General features: G+C 41.5%; 1 protein-coding gene across 4 annotated transcripts in view; it reads right to left on the minus strand.

The window, feature by feature from the left end:
• The window catches only part of PTPRG (protein tyrosine phosphatase receptor type G), a 689,896-nt gene that overhangs the window by 505,070 nt on the left and 161,366 nt on the right, over window positions 1–23,460 (minus strand). For all 4 annotated transcript variants that reach the window (XM_063122069.1, XM_063122068.1, XM_063122070.1 and 1 more), the window contains exon 2: window positions 20,222–20,326. In XM_063122069.1, coding sequence (XP_062978139.1) covers window positions 20,222–20,326 — 105 coding nt within the window. The remainder of the gene's footprint in view (window positions 1–20,221; window positions 20,327–23,460) is intronic.

A 23,460-nucleotide genomic window follows, 5' to 3' on the forward strand; every position in this document is an offset into this window, starting at 1 on the left:
TAAATGAAAATGAAAACCACCACCCTTCCCTCTGCATTTGGAGGAGCCCAGCAGTTCTTAGTGAATGCCTATTCGAGACCATGTGACCTCACACTCTCCATTAAGCATTCAGGAAGAAGAAAGAAGACACACACACCCTCAACAACTGGCTACATTTAAAAAACATACGTGGAACCCCTGTCTCTTTCGCCCAAGTTTTCATTTTTTCCCCACTCCCCCAAGAAATGCCAAAAATTGAATGATTGAAATTTTTTGCCCAGCACTAATTTTTACAATGCAAGTTTGTAATTACATGCACAACCCACTCGGAGACTTGGGAACAGGGCAGGATATGCATTCAAAGGTGCAGAACATGAACCAATAAATGCAACCAACAAGAGCCAACCAAAACCAACACCTCATGATGGGACCAAATAGCAAACATATGTGAACAAATGAATTAGAGCAATATGAACAAAAATTAGAGCATTTCTTAAAAACACATTCTGTGACATAACGCATGCATGCGTTATAATTTTTCAAAATTAAACCTTGCAATGTTAGATTTTATGTTCAGATTGACATTAAATAACTGTCCACCCCTTGAATACCTTCTGGATGATAAACCTGAAGTATTTACAAACTTGTATTTCACACAATGGCAGAAACAGGCGATCATCCATCACTTGCTATATTTCTAATCATAGTATTTCATGCCCCAATTCATAGATCCATACTTTTCCCCCAAGAAAGTTTCAAAATACAGTCTTTGATTTTAAACTTTAATGCATACTTACATTTTTATTAAAAGGAACACTTCTGTATAGTCAAGTGAAGTGCATTTGAATGTTAAAGAAAAAGGTTTCTTCTGCTATTACATCAAAAGTTTAAAGCACTTACTAGATTTTAAAAGGATCCCAAAATATTTTAAAACAAGAAATTTCAAACATGTACAACTCCTACAGGAAAATATCTAATGAGAGACACAAATTCTCCCCCACCACACCCCTTTAAAGCATTCAAGATCATTCTTATTTTAAAACTGAGAAGTTTAATTATATGCATATAGGATGGAAGTGTTTCAGGTTCAGTTCTCCCTGGAGAAAATATTTAGCTGAAAAACGGGGAAAGCAATCATCAACATTTAAAAACACAATTTGGACAACTTGCTCCCAATTCTCCAAACCATGGTTTGGAGTAGCCTTCCTCAGCCTAGTCCCAGTTCACATAATTCCACATAAGCATGGCCAATTATCAAACATCATGGGAGTTGTAATCCGAAACATCTGGAAGGCATCAGGTTGAGGAAGTCTGGTTTGGAGAATCAGAAATTTGCTGCAGTCCTGCACATTTCATCATCTTCACTCACTTGCAGATGACCTCTCCCTTTCCTAGCTTGAAAAAACCATGCTTTGCAGTGAAGTTGTGCAAATTAAAGTTAGCACTAACTAGAAGTGCCTACAAAGGATGTTCGAAACCATCGTTGGAAGAGAGTTCACAACTTGTGTAAACCGCCCAGCGAGCTTCAGCTATGGGGCAGCATATTTATACAAATGCAATAAATAATAATAACAACAACAACACCTGATTTTGAAACACTGGGTCTGTTCACATGTAACAACAAGCCACCATGGGTTAATTTACTAATGGGGTTTGTCGTCACATGCTGGGCACCATTTTTAAAATGCAAGTGGGAGCAAACCATGTCTTAGTATCACAGAGTAGGAGAATTGGAAGGAGCCTATAAGGCCATCAAGTCCAACCCCCTGTGCAATGCAGGAATCCACCTTAAAGGCTTACGCTGTGTCAACCCCACCAAACTGGGATGTTGCTGAATCTAAAATATCCCATGGGTAAATTAACCCATGGTGGCTTGTCATTACATGCAAACCAGGTCAATCCATAAGAAGTGCTGACCGTGGTTTGCCTGATTTGGACGTCACAGCAAATGATGATTATGCAAACCAGGACAGGAAGGCATATCTATGCACAAGTAGAGAGGAAGAGCATTTGGAGACTATGGTTTGAAAGATCGAGAACACAATGCTTGTACTGTGCTCAAAACTCTTGGCAAGCTCGCTTGTGACATATAGGGTTATTGTAATTTTAGATCTGGCATGCACAATTTGCAGCCCAGCAAATCTAACCCAGCACACCAGCCAAATGTTCATCACCCCCTTGTTTTTGCATTCCCATGCAGGCAGGAAAACAGATTTATCAACCCTTTGCCAGAGCAAAATTGGTGGCTGGGGGGCATTGTTTGGCTCGGTGAGTCACAACTTATCCATGAGTTAGGTACTAGAGAAAAATGCCCTAGAAAAGTCATGAAGCTCTGAACATTTCAGTGTTTTTCTTAAAAGCACCAAAATATTTATTCCACATCTAAGCATGTAGATCTCCTTTTTACTTTTAATTGATATATTCACCAGTTAGCTCGTGTTATCCATTTATTACACTTCTATACCACCCAACAGCCAAAGCTTTGAGCACTATCCAATAGGGCTCTTCCATGTGCACCCAGCCTCGCCAGTCCTGGTCCACGAGTGGCCCCTACCATTTGCAGCAGTGATGTTGTGTGTGCAGAAGAGCCCTATTGGATACTGCCATCTGGGACAAAATATGCTGCCCACCCCTTTGCTGATGTACACCAGGACCTGCACCTGTTGTTTAACAAGACACAACTGAAACACTAAGGGCTAACTTTCAACACTATCTTGGGGCTTATCTACACCTACAGGTATAACAGGAGGGAGAAGGGAGGATTGCAGACTTACCTGCTTCCGCGATCCTCCCCCGGCATCTATACAGCTGCATGATGTCCCAGAAGAGAAGACAGATGTTGCGGGCACATTTTTATTTTTTGAAGAGGAGCCCAGTCATGCAGCAAAAAAGTAAGGGACACCCCTAGCACCCAACACTCCCTCAGCCATCTCAGGGATGGTGAAATTGCTGGGGGGGGCCATCCCATGGGCACAAAACCACCCTGCACAGCTCTGTGCCCATTTGAGGACCCAGGAGGCCAGCTGTGGTCCTCGGGGTTGTTCCGGGACCTCGGAAAAAGCTGGAAATCCACAGTCCCAGTTATCCTGGGAAAAGTCTCTGGTCGTCCCTGATTAACACCAGGATCCCTTGTGCATCATTTGGACACGCAAGGACGACCCCAAGATAAATGCATGGTGTAGAAATGCCCTTGAATTTCAGAGACTGCCAGACATCACAGGTAGGATGAAAGCAAACTTCCTCTCTTTGGAAACCAACATTATAATGGAAGAAAAGCATAATGCTACGTTCTCCTTGAAAAGTGCCTCAATGTTAAGTCTTCTTAAGGAAAACAAATCAGTATCAATAGAGAGAGATGGGGGGAAGTAGTCCTATTGAGTGGGGAAAACCTTCAAGTAGGAATCATTTGGGGAAATAATGTCACTCTCTTTAACAACAGATTAGTTTCCAGACAGTACAGTCCCTTTTCACATTACAAAGCTGTGAAAGAATCCAGCTGTGACATGAGTATAGCAGCATACGAGAAAGCAGGGCACCATAAACACAAAGATAGTCACAGCATTACAAAAATCCCTCAATTGTTCAAGTTTTATAAATGCAATATATATGTGCTACTCATATCAAATACAGAAACATACAAAATTGAACAGTGGGTTGCAAAGATTTTGAAGGAATTAACTGCTTAAAAGTCCAAATATAAATTGGGGATACTCTTCCTAGACCTTCCTTTTCATGGGTTGTATCCAATTTAGGGTGACCATGTGGAATACAAGATAGGACTCCTTTCTTTAACACTTGTATTGAAAAGGGAATTTCAGCAGTGGTCATTTGTATGCATGCAGCATCTGGTAAAATTCCCTCTTCATCACAACAGTTAAAGCTACAGGATCCCTGCCCTCTTTTGTATCTGGTCAAGAGGGCAGGGCTCCTGCAGCTTTAACTGTTCTGATGAAGAGGGAATTTCACCAGGTGCTGCATGCATACAAACAACCACTGCTGAAATTCCCTTTTCTATACAACTGTTAAAGTTACAAGAGCCTTGTCCTCCTTTTCATATGGTCACCCTACTAGACTCATTGAAATGAATGGAATTTAAGTTAGATTAAAATTGGATTCATGCTCATTGGATACAACCTCATGCTCCCAGACTTCGACTCTGCACCACTAAAGAAGCAGCTAGATTACCTGGACATTAACCCAATCTGGTTGTATAAACAGAACACAAGAAATGCCATGTGAACGCCCATTTTTAAGGAGAAATCTCCCTGCTTCTCATCCAGCTGATGACACAGGGAGGTTGTTAACTCAAGTCTCTCATCATCTGAGCTGCAATCACCAAGGTAACCAGGCCTAATTCATGCGACATTATCATGGAATGTTTGTTAATTCTGTTCCTCTATATCTGAAAGGCATGTACCATTCACTTTAAAAGCAATCTGCCATTCCACCCACCTTTTCAGAACTGCATCAAACATCTAAAAATAATGTCACTTGACAAGAAGGTAGTTTCATAAAAGTCTTAAAAGTAGTGCCGCTCAACTGTTCCCCCCACACTTTGCTATTCTTAACAAGGGACGTTGCTTTTAAATAATCCCCTTTTCCAAGCTGCTACTGAGTTAAGAGGCTGCTATCAAGAGTAAAAATGGATAAGCAAGAGTGAAGCTGTCTAATTTTGCAGGACATGAATGATTCACTGGATCATTATTTTAATTATACAGATGTAAGCCTATGCGGCAGGGTCTTGCTATTTACTGTTTTACTCTGTACAGCACCATGTGCATTGATGGTGCTATATAAATAAATAATAATAATAATAGTTATTTTCACCACAAGGGACACCACAATTTATTTTCACACACCCCTTCATTACTTAAAAATAATAATAATACAGGGACAGCCCTAGACATTTTGCTACCTGAGGCAAAGGACAAGATGGAGCCTCCTCCATTCCACATACAGAAGTGAACTGGACTGGCACTTGAATCTAACTTCAACATTGGTGATAGGTACTGTATGTCCTCCACCACGTCTGAGGATAGCAGGCTGATTTAGAGGTTGCAGGACAAGCCATGTGGCACACAGAGCTTTCTCCTCCAACAGAGAAGAAGAGGGGAGGGGGGGTTCAGGAGGAATGATTGGGGGGCTGTTCTGCCACCAGTATCTGCTACCTGAGGCAATTGCCTCATCCTGACTAATTGTAGGCTCAGCCATTTCTGAATTCATGCGGCTATTTATTTGTTTATTGCATTTATTTATTGCATTTATATCCTGCCTTGTTTCCTCCAAGGAACCCAGGGCGGCATACATAATCCTCCCCTCTCCATTTTATCCTCACAACAACAACCCTGTGAGGTGGGTTGGGCTGAGAGTCTGCGACTGTCCCAAAGTCACCCAGTGGGTTTCCATGGCTGAGTAGGGACTAGAACCCGGATCTCCTGACTCCCAGTCCAACACTTTAACCACTACGCCACACTGGCTCTCATTTCTTTCAATATAATGTTAAATTCCTAAGCAAGGAAGGGAATGTAAGGGGGTCAATATACTATTTTTATGAGTATCCTTATGGAAAAGCAGTATATAGATAAACATAATAATACTTTTTATATGTCAATCCTGTCACATTAAAAAAAAAACCACCAACCAGTTCCTAAGTACCTTAGGAACCAGTTCCTAAATACTGGCCAGGCAATCAGCTGCTAGATTTTTCCAATACAGCAGGTATTTTTACATGGGGAATCATTCCATCCAGGAAAATGCTGCATTGCAAGGTCAATTCTAGACCTATTATTTTAAAATAAGTTTAGTTTCTAGCAGGTTTTGATGTGTATCAAGAGATGCAATTCAGTGGTAAACTGAAGTCTAAAAAATGAGAACAATCCTATTACACTTTCAATTATTTCAGAGCTGGCATTGTTCGATGTATTTATATGACTCAAAACTTCCATTGCTACTAAGATTCTATTCAGTTCTTCATTATTTCATGGTTGTCCTGTTGCAATAGTGCTTTTCTGTGCTAGTCCACTTACTACCTCGATGGTCACTCTACAGGCTGTTCAAAACCCTGCTGTTTGCTTTGTTTTCTTCTACTGCACTTGACATATACTGGTCATTTTTTCATTTTACTTCTTCTGTTTATCTTAAAACAGATTTTTTTAAGTTTAATGCTTACTTACTAGCCTTAACAAAAGACCACTGACCCTTCGCAACTGACTCTATAATTCCTTAAGGGCTGCATACATTTTTCTAATTACTTTAGATCAGTCTTCCCCATCCCAATGCCCTCCAGATGTATTGGACTACAACTAACATCATCCCCAGCAAGCATGGCATATGGCTGCTGGCTGGGGGTGATGGGAGTTGTAGTCCAGCACATCTGGAGGGCACCAGGTTGGAGAAGGCTGGTATAGATCACCAGATTTAAATCCAGTATGGAATCACCAACAGAGTGAGGAACACTGAAAGCCTCCAAGCAGCAGTTTGGATAAAAAAACCACCATTTACTGATGCTTAAATCAAAAGCACACAAGATATTCTAGTATCAAGAGGAATATGTGAAATAGTCACTCAATAGGAGATATACAGTGCCTAAGATTTTGTTTAATATTTCCAAACCTTACAAGAAGCACAAATCTTTCTTACATCTAGATTTTGATTCTTAGGGTAGGTAATTCAGACTAATAAAGCTTGCTTGATTCTACTAAATTTAATGGAACTAAACTAGAATAAAAACATTTAGCTGATTTGTTCATTTCTTTAAAGACATAAATAGGTTAGTCCTGAGACCTGCTGTACCCTCAGCTTTTCTAGTGCTATGACATGCAACATGACTGTGACAATGTGCTGAGATTGGAGGCATGTCACAACATCTTCATAAACAGACACAAACAGTCCATATACTTAATATCAGCCGGTATAGCTACACTCCTACATACACCGATATCTTCCATTGAAATTAATAGAATGTACTTCCAAGTGTGTTTTTGAACAGATTTTAACATTAAACTATATTTTTCATGTGCTCAGGAAAACGCAATTGTAACAGAAGAATGAATGAAGGAATGACTTAACAGCTGGGCCAGAATAAAATGATGGGTGGAGTTAGTGACAGTTGGGAAAATCAATTAGAAGGACAGGGAGAGTTAGAGATGAGTTGAGTTTGATGTTGATATTGAGAGGAATTAGGAGTCAGAGTTAATTAGTTAAATTAGGGTGCAATGCTATGCATGTTTAGAGTGAAACAAATCCTACAACTCCCAGTATTTAGTGCTGGGAAATGTGGGATTTATTTCTGTCTAAATATTCTGTCACAACGTTTGTGAACGACCTAGAGAGCTTTGGCTATTGGGCGGTATAGAAATGCAATATATAAATAAATAAGATTTTGCTCTTAGTTATAGTGAATTGAATCAGAGGCAGGGCATGAATGACAAATGTGGGAGAGAAGTTACTGAAAGCAGAGATGTGGGTCTTTGCTATACCTACCTTAAAATCCTGGCGAGATCATGCCTACACGTCAGGCATGACGAGCTAAAGGAAAGACCGGTCACATCCACTATTTTTTTAAAAAAGATTTAAAGGGCTGGCTGCACAGGAGCGCACGAATGACGAAAGGTAGGGTTTTTTTAAAAAAAATCCTCGCTCCTCCCACCCTGCGCCCCATGCGCGGCTTCTCTTGGCTATGCGTGAGTAATTGCGCGGAGCTGGGAAAAGCCGCGGAATGGGCTACATGCTCGCAGTCTCTGGCTCAGCTCGAGGCTGTGGGAAAAATCGGGCTGAAAGGGGTAGGCTATATCCCTGGGCCAGGGAGGGTTGATCCCTCCCTGAGCCCGGGATCCCCTGTGCGTCATCTGGACACACAGGGGCAATCCTGGGTATCAGCCTGGAATATAGCCTGGTCTAGCAATGGCCATGGTGTTAGTGAGGAAAACTTGGTACTTCGATCATCTATACAGGCTGTTGGAGCAATATGAATTTGTTCTTCAGGAATGTTGGTCAGACACTGCTGTGTTCAGCTACTTAGAATGCAAAAGACGGTAAGGTTCTGCCTCAAAACAGCTTTGATGAGAATGGCAGTAAAGATTTAAGACATTTAGAGACGTTAGCTAATAATGTCTATATATACGTGTCATTGACAAATTAGGCAGATCAATTAGATAGGCTGACAGAATAAAGTAGTTACCTTGACAAAAAAAGGAAGGAAGGTTATCATCATGAAGGCTGATTAATTGTTGCAATTAATATATTAATTGCAAATATAAAAGTGCAAAGGGTTAATATTCATGATAAAAGCCCTTTGGATTCAGAAACTGGTCATAATCTAGAAAGGCCCTTTATAATAGTGCTGAAGATTGAGTCTGCACACTTTTATTTCCTTTTTTTGGAACAGCTGCCCCATAACACCACACTGCTTTTAAAGTTGATGTCCCCTTGTTCCTCTCCAGATTGGTAACAGTGACATTTAAGATTGTCAAGACAATATGTGTTTTTTCTTAATTGTACAGCCAAGGAGGAAATATGATTCATATCCCCAGAATTTCAGCTGTGTTAAGATCACACCAGTTAACCCTTTAAATGCAAGGCAGTTAATTGACTTAAAAAACAATATTTAGAAGACAGTATTAACTTCACTGGTATTTTTATATTAGAGTATATAATACTCTGTCTATAATTCATTCAAGCACGGTCATTATTAAACCCACACTGAGCATCAATAATTCCTTCATTTTCCTCTAGGTGCAACAGATTCATTATTTGATGCCATCTTCTACTAATCTTCCATGGACTAAAGTCAGGCGGGCATATTTGATTCCCTTGATTCTCCCTGACCCAAGGAAAGTAGTGAGTAGTACTACTATCAGAGATATCTATTTTATTATTCCACACAAGGATAATAAAATAAATAATCTAGTACTGAATACAAAATTCAGCATCATAGCGATCTCAACTTTTACCAAAAGAAAAAGAAAAGACAAAGACACGCTCAAGTTCTAGCCAAAGATAGGCTTGAAAGTTTCTCAGCCAGTTCTTCATCTCAGCAGGGTCTTTGCTTAGTCTTAGATTTCTTAATCATAGTGGGAGTTAAATAAGATAGATGGAGCGCAGGGTTGGACTTAATTGTCCTACATACCTTCTTGCCTTCCTATTTGCCCTATTTATTTATATCACAGAATTCAGTTTTTCCTAGTGCAGAATGTCATTTTTTTTAGCACTGAGTACATGCTCATGATTGATTGATTTGATTTATTAGATTTCTATACCGCCCCATAGCCGAAGCTCTCTGGGCGGTTTACAAAAGTTAAAAACAGTCAACATTAAAAAGTATACAAAATTTAAAACCATCAAAAACATAAACAGTATAAAAACAACGGTATCCATTTAAAAACTACAGTTCTGGGGTCATCACTAACAAAAGAGGAAATGCTAGCTATAATGTTGACTTATGAATTTTTATTTAATTCCATACTGTCTTCACCTCCTCCCCTCAGATAATATGTTAGTATGTTGGCTGATTTCATGAGGAACTACCCCAGACTAGCAGCTCTTGCACTGTGATGAATAAATTAAAACACTTGCTTCTCTGCCACCCACCTACTCTCCTGCTGTTCTGTTGGCAGTTTTCTTTTTCTTCTTAAGCTGGGCTTTCTTCTTCCCCAGTGGTCCCAGAGAATCAAAGGGCAATAGTAATAATCATGATGCCATGTAACCATTTAGATTTGTCTACATGAAGTATCAGTGAGGGTAAATGAAGCTCATCAATTCTCAGTTTACAATGGGCCTGTTCAGACAACACGTTAAGCCAGGGGTTGGCTGCTAACCCTTTTGCAGCAAATGGTTAACGAGCGAGTTGAAATCGTGGTTATGTAGCCACCATGGTTAGGAATAGTTCACATGACACGCTAAGTCATGATTCGCACGACATGCTAAGCCATAATATTTAGCTCATGGCTTAGTGTGTCATCTGAAGAGGGTCATTGGTATTGGGACAGAAGGAAATGCCCCTGTTGCTGAGTCAATTTTGCTCTCTCAGTTTTAGAGATGCTCTCTTTATTGCTCTATGGCTCTTTCACTGTAGCATGGGAAGTCTTGAAACAGCCCAGATGCACAGTCAAATGTGCATGTTGTCTTATCAACATTGCATTGCTTTCAACGGGATGCACATCCCCATCCATTCTGGCATGATTAGAGCAGGACTAGGGCAGGGAGCAGTGATAATTTTTGTGGCCTTTTGAGAAACCCTCCCCCAAAATCACCCAAAAAGGGTTTCACAACAGGAAAATGTAAACAGTTACATTTCTGCTCATAAACATGGATAATTCTTTAATCCCACAAAGCAGCAAAGGTAGACAATTTTCCATGAAGGAGGTACTCAGATGTTCCAGTCTTCCTTTCAATCTTTGGCTATGCTGCTTTTGCCACAGCCATAGTTTTATGGCCCACTTCCTAGTTGTCCGCTCAGAACAACAGTGATGCCATGTGTTTACCTTAGCTCTCTTGAGTTAATCTCTTTTTTCTTTTAGAACCCTCAACTATCCATCATCCCAAAGGGAACTTTGGAAGTCTAAATACAACTCACCAGGGAAACCAAAGACTAATATCCCACCTTGAAGTCTATTCCTGTGCATATGGGCAATGTTTATTATCTATCTATCTATCTATCTATCTATCTATCTATCTATCTATCTATCTCTATCTCACCATGTTACAGCACGAGAATTTCCAGGCCAATTATCCTTGCTTTGTTCATTAGTTCCTGTTTGCTCTTTAGTCACGCGGTATGTCAGATGTCTTTTAATCTAAGGCACTATTACTTATTCTTGAACATGTGTTTGTTTACATAATTTACCTAGCTTTTCCTGTCCAAATAAGCTCAGCAAAGCACTAACATAATACAAGTATTACAGCTCCTTAAAAGAAAATGGAGATCTCTTCCCAGTCCTCCCAGAGTGCAGGACACAGAATAATGGGCTCAAATCACCCGCCCCCCCTTGCCACCCCCCCTGCCATCCTCCCCCCCCCTCGGTAAAAAAAACACACAAAAAAGGACTTACCAGTCCGCCGTCTTCGGGCCGCACCCAGCCCCTTTAAAAAAAAAAAAAAAATGGCAGACGACACAGGGATCCGACATCCCTGCGCGTCCGACGTCTGGAACCCTGGGCGAGGCCCCCGCCTCCCTGCCGGGATAACCTGGCAGGTCTAGCAAAGCCCCAAGTTAAAATTTATTTATAGACTGTTAAAATGCTGCGAGAATAGAAAGGTCTTCACCTGGCATCTAAAGGCATATAATAATGTAGGTGCCAAGTGAACCTCCTTCGGGAGCTCATTCCACAGCCGGGGTGCCACAGCAGAGAAGGCCCTCCTCCTGGTAGCCACCTGCCTCACTTCCTTTGGCAGGGACTCGTGGAGAAAGACCCCTGAGGATGACCTTAGGGTCATCCTCAGGTACATATGGGAGGAGACGTTCCTTCAGATAGCCTGGCCCCAAGCTGTTTAGGGCTTTAAATGTTAATACCAACACTATTATGTGTTAATACCAACACTTGGTGACAAATCACATAGAATCCAGTCTGGTAAAATCTCCTCACTCTCTTTCCCTGGCAACTAGTATGGATAGAATTAGCTGGAGAGCCCTTCCAAGCATTCAGTCTCCCCTTGTCCCTTATTTTACCCAGCACTCCAGCAACGGCACAGCGCAGCTGATCACTGTCCTCAGCGGATGCAGATAACTTTGTCAACCCGCAGTTCCTCAATGCCCAGGCTTCTTGATTGCTCTGACTGATGTGCAGATGCTTAGTGAGTAGAGAACAGCTTATTAGAAATATCTGTTAGCTCCTCACCTCCCGCTGCTAAAATGCATTAAGAGCGACTTTTACAATATACTCACCCCAAAACTATACATTAACAGTTATTCCACCATGTCAGCAATTTCAGTAATGGCCTGGGGCATATTCTGTGGCCACAAATTGAAGGCAGACCCTGTGCCTTCTGACACTCGCTCTCATGGAAAATGTTTGTAAATCTTTGATATAAATTATGTCTGGGGCGGGGGGGAACCCTCTGCCATTTTAATATAATAATAATCACTCCACTAGGTGCTGGCCTGCTGGTTCTCGTGAAACTTTCTGACTTTATAAAAATAGACTTCATTAGGGAGGAGAAAGGCCCTACCTGAGGCTATACCCAAAAATATGCTGAAAAGAGAGAAGTGGCAGAAGAGAAACAGCTGCTAAAATCATCTCATTATGCTATATTCCTAATCAAAATATGTCCAACATCCATCCCCTAATATTTTAGTTATTCTTAATCATAACGTGTGAAACACCAAATGGGGAAAAAAATCTAGCCCTATTTGCTGCAAAGAGAAAGGATAACAAATTGAAAAAGTTATCCAAGACATCTGAGAATCCCTCATGGAAATTGGGAGCAAGGTGGGCAAGAAAAAAAAAATGCAACTCTCAAAATTCCCCAGCCATCCATACTGTATCTTGTATGAATTCTGAGAGTTGTAGGACCCTTTTTTGTCTGAATGTGCATGGGATTGCACCCTTGCCCTTTCCCCCCTGACTTTGGTCTTCACAACTAATTTTCTTCCTTTATGCAGTAGCCTGTTTTTTAAAAGTAATAATTTTAATATAGAGTTTTATTCTTTCATTTCTTATCATTTATCTGTGTAGATGTGGAGCAGTATATAGATACTGCAAATCAATCAATAAAAATGAATAAAAGCATGATTATGTGTAGTTGATGATAGACATCGGGGAGTCTGGTCATAGCAATCATTTTTAGTCTAGCATTTCCTACAAGTTAATACAAGAAGCTTGTGCAAGAAGTGTGAATGGCCAAAACACATTCAGAGACACACTGTGACTAACATGCAGGAAAATACATGCCAACTGTTTTACATACCTGTTAAAGACTTTTCTCTTTACCTGAACTGTCCCTCAAAGGTTGTGCTGCCCAGTTAGTTTGCTACTTACTTGATGAGCTTCTGTATTTAACTGATGAGCTTTTGCATTTATTATGATGAATTTTAATTTTTTATTTTGTACACCGTTTAGAGTTTTTGTGTGTGGATGAGATGAATTGATTAAATAAATAATACTTCAGGTAGCCTTGGCGGCAGCTCTCCAGCACCTATCTATTATGTATTAGGAGTGCGTATTTGCCTTTTACACTTCGCATGTTCACTACAAGAAGCACCAGTGTACTCCTATCACAGCCATGGGAAACACCAACACCATGTGAAGTGTGAAGCAGAGCTTCCATCTCACAAGGGAGCATCCTCTAGGGAATACCTTTGAACTTGCATGTATGAGAGCCAGTGTGGTGTAGTGGCTAAAGTGTCAGACTGGGAGTCAGGAGATCCGGGTTCTAATCCCCACTCGGCCATGGAAACCCACTGGGTGACTTTGCGCCAGTCACAAACTCTCAGCGCAACTCACCTCACAGAGTTGTTGTCGTGAGGATAAAAATGGAGAGGAGGAGGGTTGTGAATGCCACCTTGGGTTCCTTGGAGGAAGACAGGCGGGATATAAATGCAAAAATAAATAAATAAATAAATAAAATGATATCACAGCTGCATCTGGGCACGTTGTTTCAAAGGAAAGCCACTGTTGCCAAAAGTGTAAAGATATAGACTAGTCAGTATCAATGGCCAGTATCTCAAACTCTTAAGAGTTAAAACATTAGGTGTAAAGAATATTTTAAAAATTCCACCCAACTGCAAAAACAAAATAAAAAATACAATACAATCCAAAAACAGAAATTCTTGATATCCATATATATGCTGACTCTTTCTTTATATATTGTTAAATTCTGAGCCTCCTATGTGGCAATGAGTTCCACAAATTACACCTACATTTTGTGGGGATCGGATGGACTCATAATTATCTTGATTGATCTTGCTTCTCCTCACAGTCTAAAAATAATATTCTCTCATTATTGCTGCTGTTGTTTTTATTTATTTCATTTCATTTCTATGCCGCCCAATTGCCGAAATTAAACCCTAAAACACAACATGATAAACACATAATATAATATCTTAACATACAAAAAATTAAAGCAATTTAAAACAACTAAAAAGTAATTAACAATAAATTATCAGGACCTGATAAGGCAACTGACATTTAAAGCCCCATCATATACCTTCAAATATCTGGGGTCTTAACCTGGTGCTGAAAAGATGACAATATTGGTGGCCATGAGGATCTGAGCGGGGAGAGGATTCCACGATTGGGGGACCACTACCGAAAAGGCCCTCTCCCTTGTTGCCATCCTCCAGATCGCCTTCAGAGGAGGCACCCAGAGGAGGGACTCAGATGTTGATCATAGTGTATGGATAGGTTCATACCTGGAGATGTGTTCCATCAAGTATTGTGTTCTGAGCTGTCTAAGGCTTTTATACGTCAAGATCAGCACTTTGAACTGGGCTCATGCCAGAGGACAGTTCTGAATGTAAATGAAGTAATTCCCTTCTAAGGGTAGTCAGTGCCTGGACAATATTTGGATAAAAGTTTGCCTGAGAATCCTACGCACACTGCTTTAAGCTCCCATGGATAGGTGGGGGGAAAGGGAAGGCTAGGTTCCAAATATCAAAATCAATAAAAATGTGTTGCCTCATTCACAGATTCAGATATCAGCAGCTGCTCGATAGTTCGACTGGAAACAATCTTTCCTGCTGTGGAGAACAGTTTACTTTGCCTTGATACAGCCCTCCCCTTCCCCATATGGCACTACTAAGTGGCTTTGATGTGGCAGTCCACTAGGCTATCTGGATAGCCTCCAATATAACTTCCGACAAAAATATTTCCATTGGAATGAAGTTACAGACTATGCTCTTCTAATGATCTAATTATTGCAAAATGATCGCCAGAAGATGAAAAAGGGAGGGGGGAGAAGGTTTTTTCAGGCTGCTGCTCTTATTTGACATCTCAACAACATCACAATACATCCTCTGGGGCCCAAACTACACCAAGCAGAATATTGCACTATGAAAGCGGTATGAAAGCGGTATATAAAAGGCAGGAGCCACACTACTGCTTTATAGCAGTATTGAAGTGCACTGACAACTGTTGGGGCCCATTGACGCATACCATAAACCACTTTCATACCACTATATCCTGCTTGGTGTGGCTCCTGCCTTTTATATATCGCTTTCATAGTGCAATATTCTGCTTGGTGTAGATTCTGCCTTAGTTCCTTGAGAAGAACTGATAAACTGATCTCTCTTTTGTTTTACTTCCTTTTTTTAAAAAAAAATTAAACTCAGAATGGTAACAAAAATGGGTTCCAATTAGATAACACTAATCAGGTGGAACTCATTCTGATTGAAAATGGAGAAATCAACTATCAATTCTGCATGGAACAAATAGAGATAGGCCTTTTCTACCTAGAATCTAGACAAATGTAGAATCTAGGCAAAAGAATAACATGGGGGTGGGGACCACCAAAGCCGACAGATAACAAGTAATTACTTAGCGATATACATGTACCTAAAAGAGTAGTGGGTGCAGGGCCAGCCCTCCCATGGAGGAGGGTGAGGCACCCAAATCAGGCGGCAGAGCAGGAGGGGCTGCAAATTGCACCATTTCACACACACACACACACACTCCCACTGCCACAGGCTGTCACCACTGCCTCTAGTGGTGCTCTAGAGAGCCCCACCAGCTGCTATGCCGATGTAGCATTTGCCACAGTGAGAGCAGCTTCATCATGCGGAGAACCGCACAGCCAGAAGAGGAAGTTGCGAGGGTTTCAGAAGAGCAGGCAGTAAAGGAAAGGTGTGTGGGGGGGGGGGGGGACAAGGGAAATGGGTGGGGAGTACAATGTGGTGGCAAGTGTGTTCTCTCCTGCCTCAGGAGCTGGGGCTGAGCAGGCAAGAGTTTTGCGCCACACCTGAGTGGGGAAGAGTTGGTGTTTTTTTGTTTTTTACTGGAATCAGGTATATGTGTGCTAGAAGAGATGGGGAACCTTTACTAAAACAAAAACAAGAGTTTAAACTTTGTTAGAAAGAACTGTCATACACAAAGAAAAGCTTAATAATATGCATCACCAGTTAGCAATAAAATATGTAGAAATGCAAACTACTTAAAAGAGTTTTGAAATATGTGACTAAATGCTTTCTTAAAGACTTTTTTCACTATAAAAGGATGAAATTAATCTTCCAAACACAGTTTCAGTAATAAAAACTAAATAAATATGCCATTCATCACTTAAGGTTCCATTTTCATTCTGGTAAGACAGAAAGGTAGGAACAGACCATCCGTTTCAAGTGTTTATTAACTAAAAATCTCAGCTCTTGCTTCATCATATTATTTTAGAAAAGTGAAATATATTTAAGATGTAATGTAGATTTATCATGACAATGGGCACAATTCCAGAATAGAGTGAAGTTAATTTAAATCTCGTTGGTTTCAATAAAATGTGAGCGTAACGTGCTCAACTGTGAGCGGGATTGTCCCCGGTATTTTTTAGTCCTGCTAACTACAGTACCAGATTTAAAAGGAAGCTATGCAATTGACAAATAATGGGCAGCAAGATAGAATGGATTTCATTTCTTCACTGGCATGGCACACATGCTCGCTAGTGCTTTTTTATTACTTTAAACTGAAAGGGAAGCCCAGCAACATGTAACTGTGGCATGCTTTACATCTGGGGTGGGCAACTTGTGACCCTCAAGATGTTTTGGCCTACAACTCCCATCAGCCCTAGTTAGCAGAGTCAGTTGTGAGGAATCATGGGAGTTATAGGCCAAAATATCTGGAGGGTCACAAGTTGCCCACCCCTACTTTACATGGTCATACCACATTTACTATTTCGTGTGTTCTTAAGATTGGCATCAGAGGCCCTGCTCTCTAGCCCATATTTAGCAGTTATTTGATTAGTGTGTACTACAGACAGTGCCTTTTTGGTGGTGATATTACAGCTGTGCAATTCTCTCCCTGAAGAACATAAGAAGAGACATGCTGGATCAGACCAAGGGTCCATCTTCTCCAGAATTCTGTGAACACAGTGCCCAAACAGCTGTTCATCAGGAATCCACAAGCAGGACACAAGTTCAACAGCACCCTTCCACCCATGTTCCCCAGAAACTGGTGTATATAGGCTTCCTGCTTCTGCTACAGAGGTAGCACATAGCTATCAGGACTAGTAGCTGTTGATAGTCTTCTCCTCCAGGAATTTATCTAACCCTGGGAAGATTAAAGAAGATGAGTCTTCCATTTTTAGATGAGCATTGGGGGGGGGGGGGGGAATTAACATTATTTTGGAAGGCATTTGATAACTGTTGTTTTAAAGACCATCTGTTTTATGCTGCTTTTAGTGCTGTATTTTCAAATGTTTATATTTTATATTTTATTGTAATTTTAATTGTTAGCATTTTTTATTTTTGTAAACTCCTTTTAAGAAGCAAGATACAAGGAACAGGAAAAGTTAAAATATATTTGTATAAAATTATTCCAGAAATAATAATAGAGAGCTGGATCTGGGTATATAGCTGAGAATATAAAACACCATCATATTTATCAATTTTCTTTTTAGAAGATAGCTTGAAATGCTTTTTAAAAGTTAAAACAACAGGAAGGCAAGTTTACCCATCAGTTAACATAAATATTTACAATCTCCCAAAACCAATCATCTAAACATGTAATATGTCTAACAATTTTCTCAAGAACTAATGAACTACTAATGTTAATTACATCATCTCTGGGAAGAGTAATCCTTTAGCTTCTGGGTGTCTGAGAAGCCATATGATGGGGCAGACTCATACACATACACACACACAGCGAGGCTGCAGACACAGCTACAACCTCAGGGGCAGGAATCCAAGTGGACATTTTTCCACTCCTCCCCCTCACCCAGCACAGGAAGCATCAGGGCAGCTTCTCTTCCAAGGATGCAATAGTGTCCTTGGAAGAGATCAGGGAGGTTGAAAAGTGGGCAGGGAGAGGAGAGAGGAGTAGATCCCTGGATCTGTTTGATCCAAGATCCTCTCCATCACCATCACCATCTACTTCCTGGTAAGTCAGCTAGACAGGCTGAATTTTATTTATAAACCGAAGAACAGGAGGCTGTAAAAGCTTCTGCTGTCCTCCTGCCCTGCCTGGGTCTTGCTGGCAGTGCTTTGGATAGGCAGAAGGCTAAAAGATCAGAGCCCTCTGTCTATCGAGCATCAATCCCTTGGAATTGCGCTCTTAATGCGACAATGTTTAGATCCTGGTAACCACAGTTTCCTAATTTGGACTGAAGAAAAACTGTAGTTAATTAACCCAAGAACCCTTCAATCATGGCACACCAAGGAGAGAAGGCATGGGGCCCACGCACACACATACACCACTCATGCATATCCATGTTATGTCCAAACTGGGTCATTACATTCTTTAAAAAATGTTTTTAAAGCAACCATTGTTACAGGCTCTCCTGAAGGTAGAATGAAGCACACACTATCCACATTGGCCTGGTTCAGGCAACACACTAAACTATGCTGCTTAACCACAAAATGGTTAAGGGAATGCATTAACCTTAATGCATTCCATTAACCATTTCGTGGTTAAGCAACATGGTTTAGCGTGTTGTCTGAACCAGGCCAATGTTATGATCTTGATGGTCAAAAGCTTTTCAAAGTCATCCTGGATTTCTGGCCCAACTTTACAGTTCTCCTGACCAGATGGAAGAAGCAAACACCTCCATGTTAAACAAATTCTGCTTTCTGCACATTGTATCTTGTGATATTACACAGAAGGATGCCATTCCTTGCCAAATGTTTGCAACAACTGATCTTTCACCACATCCCTGCTTTGTCCATTTAATGTAGATTGTAACCGCTTTTGTGACCATGTCACTTCTAAGTTCTATACAGCACTAAGCAGATGCTACATGAATATTAAATAGTACTGCCCAGATCCAGTGATTGCTGAATAAGGTCTCAAAATGAAAGACATTGAATCATTTCGGTCCCGGACAAATTAAGACTCAAAAGGTGCAATCCTATGCATGTTTAGATGGGGAAAAGCTCTACAACTCCAAGCATGGCTGGCTGGGAATTGTAGGACTTTTTCCCCATCTAAACATGCATAGGATTACGTACTAAGAAAATATATGGGAAGAGCTTGTGCTTCTCGTTGTTACAAAGCCAAAGCAACGCATTATTGTGGAATGGAACTGAAAGTGTATTTGCAAAGACAGAACAAAGTTATTTATTTATTTATTAAAAAAATATTTATATCCCACCCTCTATCACTAAGAAATCATCTTATCATCACAAAGTTATGACCATTGTAAGAATAATGGAAGAAAATGAGATGCATAATAGGGGCTTGTGTGCTAAAAAGCTTCAAACAAGGGACTCAGTGCAGGGTATCCACAAGGAACTAAGGCTATTCTTAGTGACATTAATAAGATATATTGTCATATAACGTAACACTCTTCATTATAAACCAGTGGACAATAAGCAGTGAAGGGCAAGAATTCTAGAAGAGCACAAACAATCATGATTCATTAGACTGATGCATAATGAAAGACAAGTGTCAAAACAATTCAATAAAAGTTTTGTACTGATATGAACAGCAGCAGCAGCAGCAACAGCAGAGAAAAGAAGGCTGCTTGAGAAATAACAAAAAAGGCTTCCCCTGGTCAACATTTCAATAATATTACTCATTCAAACACAATGGCCACAACTGAAAGGAGACGTAAGAGCATGAGAGTGAACTTCACATGCTGACGGAGCTTCACTTGCCGTTTGCTACTTCTCAAACTAACAGCTTGTTTCTTTGGCAATGGTAACTGCTGCAGAACAAACAAACAAACCAAACAACAAGCAAACAGGGCCTGCTCAAGACATTTTGCTACCTGAGGTGGAGCAACACATGGTGCACACATGCCCACAAAGACCATCAAGGTGTACATAGTACCCAAGGCAGCTAAGTTATTTTGAGAAGTGAGGCAGAAAATTCCATAGCCACTTTACTCCCCAAAATTAAAATACAACAAGAATGAATTAAATAATTAACAATATTTTGCCCTTTTAAGAAATCCAGAATCAGATGCCTGAGGCAGCTGCCATACTCTGACTAATGGTAGGGCCGGGACTGCAACTGATGCTGTCTGCCTGTGTGATTCTTTCCTGAGTGAGCATGTTTTCTCTTTAGATTCTGGGGGGGGGGGGGGGGAAATGTCACTTCAACATGTTACCTCTGGGATTAGCAACTTTCTTTTCACATGTAGTTCTCTCCTGTCCAGCCCAACTCACCTGAGTACGCCCAATAAAGATCACCGGATGCCTTCCGCCGCCGGATTTGCACTGAACTGCCATGTCTGCTTTCATGCAGGGAGCCATCATAACCTTCAGTCAAAGCTAAGGGGAGAAAAAGAAGCAGAGGCAATTAGCCAAGTGACAGTCTCTGACTGAAAATTAAATCGTTTAGGCATTATTAGAATTATTAGATCAGCAGATCAACAGCCTCTGTACAGCTGAAAATACAGAACTCAAGGCACAGTTATTACACTGATGAATTAATCATCTGTGTGACAGAACTCCTTTCCTGTCTCCCTCCCTTGCCAGACCAAATGTACTGGCAGAGATGACACCTTCCCCAGATCAACCTGACACAGTGCGATGAATAACCCACTAGCAATAACGCCATCTCTCCTGACAAATGCCACCAGGAAAAAAACCCCAAACCTACTCTCAAACAAAGGGATTTGTGCAGGTGAACAGTGAATACACACATACCACTCAGTCGCATAGGCTGTTGGTCCTGAATGTATTTAGATGGCAGAATGGTACGATACTAAAACCAGTGCTTCTGTGCCACCAACACCTGAGTGGACAGATACAAATTTGACCAGCACTTCTGAGACTTGTTTAAAGAGGTCTGACAATGGACCACCTCTAAGTTGAACCTTCACAATATCTGCAATGTAAAAGCCTAATCTATTTTCTTCTTGCCCCTTCTTTCCCAATAAGACCAGAAGGTCTAGTTTGGAAAAGGCATCAGCTGGGCTGAAGAAAGGTTGCCTAATCCTCACTAGGTTGAAGGGAGAAGAGGAAAGAAACAAACAGCACAGAAGGATGACACCTTTTCCTCAATCAAGGCAGCAGAGGGCAAACCAATGAATTGTCTTGCCATGTCCTGGTTGGGGATCTGTTTAGACCACAGCAATACATCTAATAAGCTAACACACACACACATCCAAAGGGAAGCCATTGCTAATTTGCATATGGGAATTGATTTATAAATACACGTTTAGAATTGCTTATTGTCTAAAAGTGAGTCAGAGTTAATAAAATATAACCCACCAAAGATGGTGGAATAATAAAACCACAGTGTTGTCCATTGTAGCAAAGAGGCCATTATCCTCCTTTTCTAGTCAAAACACAGGCATTGCTGAGCTGCTTATATTTACCAGGTGCCCAAGACCTCCTACCATCCAGAACCAGATGTCAAACAAAGGAACGTAGCTTGCCTTCAAAAATTAAACAACCTGGTTTTATCAACAACACCAACAACAATAAAACATTGGAAAGAAGCGGCTTGCAAAGTGGTACTCCCAGAGATGTTATACTAGAGATGTTAATTTTAACACTCTTATTTTCTTTTAAATGGGAGCCCTGCTTTTGTGAGAGCTACTTTAGGCATGCAAATCTTTGTTTATTGCTTCTCTACACTTGACTGAGCAAAATTGGAGGTGTGTAACTTCAAAAAAGCCAGAAAGCTAGCTGGAAAATAGAACAGAGCTTCCTTTCACAATATGCCTGCCTACATAAAGTGCAAACAAACATGGGACTTGTTTTTAAAATGGAAAAAGAAAGGAAAATTGCAAATACATTGTTGAAGGGCCAGGCTGGGCAATGCCTGGTTCAGAATTTATCACTAGCACTATTAGGTAAGTGGGTAGCTAAAATGTAAATAAGCTGTGTGATATATCTAGAAAGTAGAATTGGACCCTACAAATGGGAGCTGCTCTTCCTGACAGGTATCCAGGGAGACAGTTTTTCAAATGACGCCCCCACCTCTCTTTTAGCTATCCAAACTGGCAAGGCCTGAGCGCTGTATCTGCGTAGAATACCCTCATGCTGTCAGTGCAAACTGGCAGCACAGAGCAACTGAAGTGCAAACCCTCAACCAGCCAAGCCTGGGATTTAGGACTAAGGTCACCCTACTACTAGAGTGGCCATATGGAAAGGAGGACAGGGCTCCTGTATCTTTAACAATTGTACAGGAAACAGAATTTCAGCAGGTGTCATTTGTATGCATGCAGCACCTGGTGAAATTCCCTCGACAACACAACATTTAAAGCTGCAGGAGCTCTACTAGAGTGGCCTAGCCTCACCTGTAAGCTCGATGTGGAAACTCTGCAGGAATATTGGCAAACTCTTCCCCACACCTCGCTTTGGCCCCAGTGTGACTGGGGGCTTTGCTAGACCTACCACCTAATCTGGGCGGGAGGAGTGGCAAGCCCATGGTACAAGTAGCATGGGCTGTCGTGCCTTGCTAGACGTGGACGCAACGGGGGAAAGCAAAGCCCCGTCACGTCCGCCATTTTTTATTTTTTAAAGGGTCCAGACACAGTAATGCTCCTGCGCTTAGGTAAGGCCCTTTAAAAAAAAAACCTTCTCCCCGCTCCCCCCTCCCTGGCAATGAGCCCCCTCTCTCCTGCTGTCTTTGTTTCCCCCCCATCCCTGCCAGCTCCATTGCCCACCTGCCAGCCCCCTTCCCCCCACCTCCAATCTTCCCTCCCACCTCCCCCCACCTCCGATCTTCCCTCCACCTCCCCCGAGCTCTGATCTTCCCCACACACCTTCCCCGGGATCCACCGCTTGTCCCGGCTACTCGCGAGTAAGCACAATAGCCAGGAAAAGTGGCGGAACGAGCTAGACGCCTGCAGTCTTGGGCTCAGCCCGAGGCCATGGGTAATACTGAGCCAAAAGAGGTTCCGGATAGCCCGGGCCAAAGGAGGTTTCAGCCCTGCCTGAGTCCGGGATCCCCTGTGCATCATCTTGATGCACAGGGGCTGGCCTGGGGCTCGTACCAGGCTACCCCGTCGTCTAGCAAGGCCCTTAGTGGATTCATCACCTGACCTTAAGACAAATCTTCATAATAGTTTTGGCACTGAAGGGTGAGGGGGAGAAGTTTCACATTTTATGGGCTTCCACTTTCAATCCAGAGGGGGTTTAACAGCTCCTCCCACAGTTTGAGGGTCTTACTGGATTAGGTTTCATGGACCTAGGTCTGGAGGCATTACTTCAACATCTCTGTTTAACCAGATTCTTCCTGGCCAAGCCTGAAGAGACCCACTGAAACTCCTGTGTGGGGCTGTACACTTCCAGGCGGGAGCAGAAGTGATGAGGCGACACTGATCTTGTTCTATAAGTGTTAAACGTTCAGAAGCATGTGGTGCCCTTTCTAATTACTTTCCCCCTTTTCTCTCCATCCCATGAATTTTGCAGGACTTGCAGTTATTTGGAACTATTTTCAATCCAGTTAT

Source organism: Elgaria multicarinata, chromosome 3 (assembly GCF_023053635.1).
Source record: "Elgaria multicarinata webbii isolate HBS135686 ecotype San Diego chromosome 3, rElgMul1.1.pri, whole genome shotgun sequence".
Classification (NCBI taxonomy): Eukaryota; Metazoa; Chordata; class Lepidosauria; order Squamata; family Anguidae; genus Elgaria; species Elgaria multicarinata.